This window comes from Artibeus jamaicensis, unplaced genomic scaffold (assembly GCF_021234435.1).
Source record: "Artibeus jamaicensis isolate MK-2021 breed Jamaican fruit bat unplaced genomic scaffold, CSHL_Jam_final contig_415, whole genome shotgun sequence".
NCBI classification, from domain to species: domain Eukaryota; kingdom Metazoa; phylum Chordata; class Mammalia; order Chiroptera; family Phyllostomidae; genus Artibeus; species Artibeus jamaicensis.
The window spans coordinates 32,521,952-32,531,548 of NW_026521823.1; the positions used below are offsets into that span (position 1 = coordinate 32,521,952).

Sequence of the window (9,597 nt, forward strand, 5' to 3'; positions counted from 1 at the left end):
GACATTTAAGATATATTAGAACCCCTAATGTATAGCCAATATAAATATGGCTGATTTTGATATAAATTACCATCATTAGTCCAGAAAGTAGTGACCAAGGCTAATGGTATTTATTTAATATAACAAGATTCATAGCAACTTCAATCAGCAAGTACTTGCCAAGTTAATTTTCTCTTAGGGCTCTTTTTCATGGTATCCATGACTTTCCTTCTTAGGTGCAAAAGTTTAAGTTCACATCTAGTCCTCATTTTTCATTCTACATTCTTTGTTGCTGAAGTATATGTGTATCTTTATATCAAAACAAACTGAATTTGAGGAACTAAATAGACATTTTTCCAAAGGAGACACACAAATGGCCAAAAGGTGCATGAAAATATGCTGGCTATCACTAATCATCAGAAAAGTACAAATCAAAACTGCAATGAGATACCACATCTTAGAAAATCTATTATCAAAAAGACAAATAATAATGTGTGGTAATGATGTAGAGAAAAGGGAATGCTTTTTGCACTGATAGTGGGAATGTAAATTTGTACAGCCACTGTGAAAAACAGTACGGTGATTCCTTAAAAAAGTGAAAACAGAACTACCTAATAATCCATCCAGCAGTCTCTCTTCTGGGTAGATAGCCAATGGAAATGATAACAGGATCTCCAAGACATGCCTGCACTCACATGCTCACTGCAGCACTATTCACACAGCCACTATATGAGAACAGCATAAATGGGTAAGAAAGATGTAATATATAAATACATATGCACATACACACACAGTGGAATATTATTCAGCCATGAGAAAGAAGAAAGTTCTGCTATTTGTAAAAACTTGAATGAACTTTGAGAGCATTTTATTAAGAGAAATAAATCAAACAACAAAAGACAACTGTTAAATGATCTCCCTTATACATGGAATGTAAAAAATCCAAACAAACAGAGCAGAGTGCTGGTTATGAGGGTCTGGAGGACAGGCTAAATGGGGAGATGGTGATTAAAGACTACAAACTCCCAGTTATCCAATCTATAGATTCTGAGGATCTGCTATACATCAGGGTGATTGTAGTTAATATTCTAGTATATACTTGAAAGCCACTAAGAGATTTGATCTTAAATCTTCTCACCACAAAAAATTTGTAATTATATGACATAATGGAGTTGTTACCTGAAAGTGTGATGATCATTTTGTAATATGTTTGTATATTGAAACTATCATGTTGTACATCTTAAAATTACACTATGTTGTTAGTCAATTATATCTCAGTAAAGCCAGGGACACAAAAAAAGCAGAAATAACTAAAGTGGGGAAATATTTTTATAATTTTGTAATTCTCTGCCCTGAATTAAAAATCAATCTGTTTATTCACCTTATTATCACTAAATGCTAACTACATGAATACAGAAATTAATGAGAAATTCCCTACCATCAAAGAAAGGCTGCCACATGTTGTCAGAGATCAAAGAACACTGAAGGTCATGAAAAATGTGTATATATTCATACTAAAATACATTTTTCTGTACCAATTAAATGTCTCCTTTTTGAATTTTTCAAATAAGTGGATGCAAAGAAAACCATCAACAAAGTAAAAGACAACACACTGAATGGAACAATGGATTTGCTAATGACCCATCTGATAAGGAATTAATTTCCAAAATTTATAAAGATCATATACAACTCAACACCAAAAAAAACCCCAAACAAACGGTCTAATTTAAAAAAATGGGCATAGGACCTGAATAGAAACTTCTCTAAAGAGGACATACCAAAAACCAATAGAATATGAAAAAATGCTCAACATAAGCAGAGGGGGGTGGTGATGGGAGAGTGAAAGGGAAGGGTCATCAAGAAACACGTGTAAAGGACCCATGGATGAAGGGAAAGGGGGGTGGGATTGAGGGTGGGAGTGGGTGGGACAGAGAGAAGGGGATGGGGAAAATGGAAACAACTTCACTTGAAAAACAATAAAAATAAATTTAAAAAATGAAAATGAAAAGCACAATGAGATATGACCTCACACCTGTCAAAATGGCTGTCATCAATAAATGAACAAACGAGTGTTGGCAAGGATGTAGAAAAAGCCGAAACAGACACATAAATACTGAGAACATGCAAAGCTGTCAGAGATGGGCTGGCTGAAGAAGGTGAAGGGATTAAGAAGAAAGAAAATCTCATGGAGGGGCCCCAGTGTGGTGATGGAAGGAGAGTTGCTTTGGGAGTGGTGTATACACAATACAATATACAGGTGATGTATTATAGCATTGTACGCCTGAAACCTATATAATTTTATTAACAAATGTCACACCAATAAACTTTTAAAAAATGGTCTGCAGACTCCTGCCTAGGTTTCCTTGCCAAGTAAATCTATTTTTAGGAATAAATAAATAAGTGGGTTGCTTAACTCCCTACTAATGGACATTTAATGGCTATGATTTTTCACTAACAATGCACAGGTTAATAATTTGTGAATATATACGTACATGTTTCCTTGATCCCATATTATTGCTTCATAAAAGTATAATTCTTGGGTCTAGGTAAACATACATTTTAAACAGTTTTATATATTTTGGCCAACTGCCTTAAAAAAGGTTTCTGTCCTTGCCAGAACTAGCGATCTATCATCTGCTCCCTGCCCCACCTCTGCCGACAGGACATGAAATAATGCCAGTTCATCATGTGAAAAATTGTATTTATTAGCTTTCCAGTAAAGAAGACTTTCAATTTTTATATAAATTTTCTTGCAAATTTTCATTTATTTCCTTTCACAGTTTTTCTATCAGGGTGTATCATTTACATATAGATTATGAGAACTCTTTCTATGTTAAAGATGCTGTTGTTTTTGCTGCAATATATACTGAATTATTTTCTCCATTTTTGATTTATTCCCTTATTTCTTAAATGATGTTCCACATTATACAGAAGTTATTTTTTATGAAGTTAAAACTACTAATCATGTTTTATAGATTCTGCCTAAAAAAATCAATATGCTTTCCTCCACCTAAACATAAATAAAAATGTCAACTGATATATATTTTCTGCCTCCTCATTATTTATACTTAAATCTTGGGTCCCATTAGTCACTTACTTTAAAGATTCTGTGAAATAAAAATCTAGATTATTAATTCAAATATTTATTTAAGCAATTAGCCAGGGCTGTGTTTTGACTGATTCTTCTCTCACTGAAAATGCTCTCATTTTAAAGTTCTTTGCAACGGGGGTCATGTCCAAAGTCTTCCAGACACTCTGTGGCAGAGCAGAGTTTGACTGAAAATTTAATGTTTTGATGGTGTTGTGGAAATAAGCATGATTCTGGACTCAGAGAGAACTACATCGACAGGACGTACCTTGGATTCAGCCACTAGATGTTACCTAGAGTAAACTACTTCTTCTGCACCTGTTTTTAACCTATAGAATGAGGAAAAGTAAAATACGTGTTCATAACACATCCTACTGTTGTGGGAATGACAGTTGTTATTCAATGTATCCATTCAATGAGATTCATTAAAAGCATACAATAGCCATTTTCTGTGTTGTCATGATTATAGCTACCTTGAAACCAATAATTTTTAGAGGTAAATTATTTTGACTTTATTGAATTCAAATAATGACCTTTAGTCTAGCTCCTGACATTTAAATCTACTCTATGCTTTCACCATTGATGGGAAAGACATCTGTAGGTATTTTTGGTTTGTTTTTTGTTCGGTTGGTTGTTTTTAAAGCATGAAAAAAAAAGCTTATTACTGCATAGTATATATTTAGTCTCCAGCACAATACCTGACAAAGTCACAAGTGAGTAAATTTTATGAATGAGGGACAAATTAACAAGCACTTGCCCATGTAATTTTCCTTATTAAAAAAAAAAAAAAGAAAAGAAATCAGCCCTGGCTGGGTAGCTCAGTTGGCTGGAGCATCATCCCATGCACCAAAGGGTTGTTGGTTTGATCACCAGTCAGGGCACATACCTAGGTTGCAGGTTCTATCCCAGGTCCAGCCACACACAGGAGACAATCAATGAATGTTTCTCTGTCATATCAATGTTTCTCTCTCTCTCTCTCTTAAATTAATAAATATATCCTTAAGTGAGGATTAAAAATACAGAAAACAAATTGTCTTTAAACATAGTCTTTGTTGTTTAGTGAAACTAACACATTTTGAAATATTTATTTTGACAGCCAGGGAGGAATACCCACACTCCCTGCCTCAAGGAAAAGACCAGTACATCCATGACAAAAGAAGCTTTGCTTCTCTCCAAATCATCAAGCCATATCGACTATCACCCTTTACTCATCCACAGGAATTCCAACCTTGAATCCTTCCAGTTGCTTGATTAATACACAAAAACTAGCATAATCAGCCATTCCAGATCAAGGAAGGAGGATCTGGGCAAACACAATTGCCCTTCTTTCCTCCCAAATGAAATACTGACTTCTGGGTGTCCAGTCAAGGTCTAGGAGTCGGTACATCAGGTGACCACACCATGGGCTGGGTCTAGACTAGATTTGGTGCCTACCTCCACTGTTCACATTACTTACCTCCATGCCTACTTCATGGAACTGTTGTGAGAATTAAACAAGTTAATGTTTGTGCAGTACTTAGGACAGTATTAGCATTGTAGCAAGTGCTGCGTCGGTATAGCCAAGTAAATGAATCCATACCTACGCTTCCTTTGTGGAACCTTCCCTTGCCACGTTACATTCCTTTTATATACCTCTTTGCACCAACCATCAGGCATGCCCCAAGATTTAATATGACATTAACTTTGTAATAGCGTCACTATGTTCCCCTACCGCCACAGGCAGAAATGTGAATTGATTGGCTATTATGCCTAGAAAAGATTTTTCCTAGATTCATTTGTTTTTGCTTAATTTGTTAATTGACTAAATTCCCAAACTAATTTTTCCTTTTTGAGTCTTTTGTTAAGGTTTGGTATAATTTAGAAACTTAGTTAATTAAATTCCTTTAAGGAAACAATCTTGCCTCAAATGACTGTGGGGCTCCCCTTGCCAGAATGCTAAGATTTAAAGATGTCAAGGCCAGGCTGTGATTTGATTCAAACCTGCAGCCCTGACTTCAGGCTCTTGAAGGGGTCATCAGTCCTTTTCACGTAGATCTTACCTCAGAGACCACCCCCCTCAGCACTATTGTATCTATTTATTAGTAACATCTTTCCCTGAGGCATTAAAATGGCATCAGATGGAAAGTGGGATAGCGTTCCTGGCATCGCCTAACTTCCAGGCATAAGACTTACCATCTTACTATTTACACATTATTACTCGCGATGATATCACCCAGACCAGCACCTGGCTCGTGAATGAAGGAGAGAAATACCAGATCAGAGAGGTGTTAAAAAATGTATTCATGAATACAATCCAGGCAGCCCTTTACAGTGCTTTAAAAAAGAAAAAAATAAATCCCTTAAAGCTCAAATTTATATAGTAATCATGGAAAAAGTGTTTAATTGCCTAGAGTCCTCATAACTCCTTGTTAAGTTCTACCATAACAAGAAGTGTAAACAATCACTAAAATATTTACACTCTACTCCAGTCCCTATAAAAAATGAATCACTAGTTTATTCATATTGCCTAATAACACAGAAGGGCAAAACAAGTACCCAAACAATGAATAATAACACAAGAACTCAGACTGTAAAAATCAATAGGGCAGATCAGTAGAGCAACACTTGGTTTTAATGCTCAGAACACAGCAGAGCTTATCTTCTGAATTATGTATATGCACTGACCTAATTACATAAATATTTACTTTTCTTTACATGTTTCTTTTCACTGTCACCATAATCACAATGTCAATATTTGTGGCTGTAGCGACATTGAATTTAAACTTAATAGTGACTGATAGTGACATGCCTTGAGGTATTTCAGAGTCACATGGTCTAGGAACATTGGTGTCACTAGATAGTAAGTGATAAGTTACTCATTCTGTAGGTATATTATAGTAAACTTTTTAAAGAAGATAATTATTTCATCCCCAGTAATCTAGGGGCTGGTCTCCTTCTCAGCTTGTCAAGTCGGATAACACAGAGAAGTCAAAAACAGGGTGACTAAAGGGTGGTGAATATTGCCCAATTTCCATTTATTTATTTACTTATTTTTAGACAGAGGGGAAGGGAAGGAGAAAGAGTGGAAGAGGAACATCGACGTGTGATTGCCTCTCAAGCTCCCCCCACTGGGGATCTGGCCTGCAACCCAGGCATGTGCCCTGACTGGGAATCGAACCAGCAACCCTTTGCTTCACAGGCCTGTGCTCAATCCACTGAGATACACCAGCCAGGGCCCAATTTTTTTTTTAATCAAACACTTCACCTCAGACTTTGATCTCCAAGTCAGCTTGTCAACTAATTCTTTGATCTGTTGACAGATGTCTACACTTCCATCCCCAAAGCTGTATGTGTGTACAAAAGATATCATTGAATATTAGTTATTATTCTTTGATATATTTCCAGTAAGGGCACTGTAAAAAAAGTCCTATTTAATTATTTATCCTTCTATTGTTTTATTTTCAACAGAAAGTTTCACATAATTACTACAGTTGTTCTATCTCTGAGACAAACAATGATGCTGTTGCTTGTGACATTTTAATTAAGTTTCTTTACTTTTATACCACTCAATGACATTAGGGAAATACTGCAGATACTTTAAGAAGCCTGGAGAAAAAAAAAGCATTGCACTTTGCTCTTACATTTCTGAGAACTTCCATTCAAGGGCCTGGACTCTCCAATCTAAGGAAAGCAGACATACCTGGATCACATTCATCCTTTAGAGTTAAGTGAACACAGAGAATACTATAAAAAAAACCACCGGTGTCCATACTTGTGTTGAAGAGCTGTTCTAGACACACAGCAAAGGTGGTTATGCATCATCCTCTGTTTTCTTATTTGCCTCTGCAGGGATGCCAGATGAGATGAACCTCAGCGATGTAAAGCAAATCCATCAAACAGACGGTGGTAATCCCTTAGACACAACGGGAGCAGGATGTACAGCAGCAACCGAGTCCATGACATTTCCTCTGCTGGGTGCTGTGATGTTGCTTCCTGGGCTTTGGTAACTGAACTCTCCTCCCTGATTCCTGTGTCTTATCCACGTCTGATTTCTCCCCTCCTCTTCAGATTGGAATAAGGGATCTTTTTTAATGTAACAGTTATATTTATGAAAGGTATGGAATGCTAACTTCCTAAAAAACAGTTGGAAGGTTCACAAAATATCTAAAAATCAACATTCAAAAGATAGACTGTCTGAAAACCTGCTTGCTTTGAATCTAACTTAAACCTTCTTAAATTCTAACATATTAAACTGGCAAATACAGAACTGACTATGATTAAGAAGGCTTTAGTATATCTGTAATTTAACTCTCCTAGGTTCCAAACCCCGTCCTTTCTAAAACAAAAATATTTTAAATTGAAGATGTACTTGCAGGACCATAAAAACAGTACAGAGTGTTTTGTTAAGAATACTAGAATTAGGATTTCATTAAATGAATCAAAGTAAAATGGCAAGTAGTATGCATGAATTTTCAAGAAATTCTTCCATTTTTACAAGCTACAGAAAGAAATTACTGAACGTCTATATATCATAGAGTAGATTGCTGAGGAACATTTCATGTAATTTCCCTGAAGAAGATTGATAATCCCTGTAACTTAGCCACTGACAAACCTTAAAGCTGAGTATTTGGGTAATGCCTGATCTGTATTCCGTTCTTTGGTATTGTGGCTCTGATCTTGCCTCCAATTCTGTAATGGATTTAGCTATGTTGCAAAGCACATGCCTGCTCGAGGAATATCTCTAATAAAGCCATTAATTGTCTGGTGGAAAACTCTAAAGAATATTGATCATTTTCTTCTGGCAAAATAATATATCCATCCATTTTCAAAATATTATTTGCTTTTTTCTCTTTAAATCCTGATATTGAACAAACAATTAACTATACAGTTTAATGGTTTCTCTGAATACCTAAAGACATGTACTAATACAGAAAATGTTTTAGCTCTTTTCTTCTTTGCACATTGGCAGAGCTGCTAATCCACAGGTCCTGATTTCCCAGCTACGATGAGATGCCTCAGCAGACACTGATTAGGATATGTCTTTTACTGCACTTAAGGGGGAAAGGATAAGTCAGCTTTCATTCAGAGAAGTATTACACTCACTTGATAGCATATATATATATATATATATATATATATATACATATTTAACATAAAGTGACAAAATAAAAAAGAGAAGTGCTGACCCTATAAAATAAAATTAAACATTAAAATAATTTGAAATGACCTCTGAGGAAGAGTTGACGTGTACCCCACCAACAGCCAATATTTCTAAGGTGAAATCATTCTCTCCAAATCAAGAAATAGTATATGATCAACCACATTCTTTCTTAGAGACTCAATTAACCAAATTATCTGGCAATGGTCAGTTTGAACCACCATGTGTCAAACAGTCAAATTAGATTTTATTATCTGTTCAGATGTGTTTCAGAACTGGAAGTGTTATTCTCTCTGCCAATTTTGAATGTCATTTTTCTAGTTTTCTGTTCCAGAACTTAATATTTATTCCATGATCTATTTGGTTTATAACTCATTTGCTTCACTATAACTCCACAAATTATAACTTTAACATATGGTTTTTTATTTTTATTTCAGCCTCAGCTAATTATTTAAATGACTCTGAAACAAGTGATACCCTTTTGCTGTACTTCAGCCTAAGTCATATGATTGGTTTGCTATAACAAAACTTCTGAGCCAACCTTAGAATACTAAACCATGCCCTTCAATTTTTTTGTCTTCCAAATTCTTCTAAGATGTTTCTGGATAAAATTATTAATTTCAGGAATTAATTTTAGACATGGCAGGAAATGAATAAAACAATAGTAATGAAGCAAACAGTGTGAATGGGGAAATCCAATGGCAGTGAACTAGGTATATGTTACAGTCACCTCCTCCCCAGACCAAACTGGAATTATGTCTAAAATATAGAACAACCAACCTGAATAACCAACTGAAGATTAGCTGAATAGAGAAGTCTTAAAACCAAGGATTCACAGAAGAATCCACACCAAGACCGGTAGGAAGGGGCAGAGGTGCAGAAAGAGTGACCCCGCTCCCACTGGCAGTAGCTAAGATTCTGGAGCAATATTCCAGATTGTAGGGGTTGCCCCTGAGAAACGTGAAGTATCAATTTCATACTGGGTTTCCCAGCCCAGAGCAACAGAGCTGGGGAAAGGTGCCAACATAAGACCTTCTTGTAAAAATCAGCAAGGACTCTGCCTGCCAGGGAGAGACAGGAATCTGCTAGAGACACAAGTTCCTTCCTAAACAGCCAATGCACATTTTCTCATTTGCAGCCCCTCACTCTGGACTCCTGTGGAAGGAGGGCAGAGATGAACTGGGGGTGGGTGAGAACAGACTAGGGTTTGTGGCTTTGGGGAGAGACATGAGGGAAGAGTCACCAGCACCTCTGTGCTGAGTCACTGTCCCACAACACAGATGCCATCTTTCTTAGGTTAACCACGGCCTTCCACCTAGGAAAACGTGATAGACCCAACCTATGAACTCTCTGTCACCCCGTCCTGTGGAGCTCATGCCCTGCTGAGTTGTCA

At 36.3% G+C, this 9,597-nt stretch overlaps 1 protein-coding gene across 1 annotated transcript in view; it reads left to right on the top strand.

Annotated features, from left to right (window-relative positions):
- The window catches only part of GPC5 (glypican 5), a 1,180,543-nt gene extending 1,172,706 nt beyond the window's left edge, over positions 1-7,837 (top strand). The window contains exon 8 of the mRNA XM_037132503.2: positions 6,896-7,837. Coding sequence (XP_036988398.2) covers positions 6,896-7,053 — 158 coding nt within the window. The 3' untranslated portion in view covers positions 7,054-7,837. The remainder of the gene's footprint in view (positions 1-6,895) is intronic.
- The last annotated feature ends 1,760 nt before the right edge of the window (positions 7,838-9,597 follow it).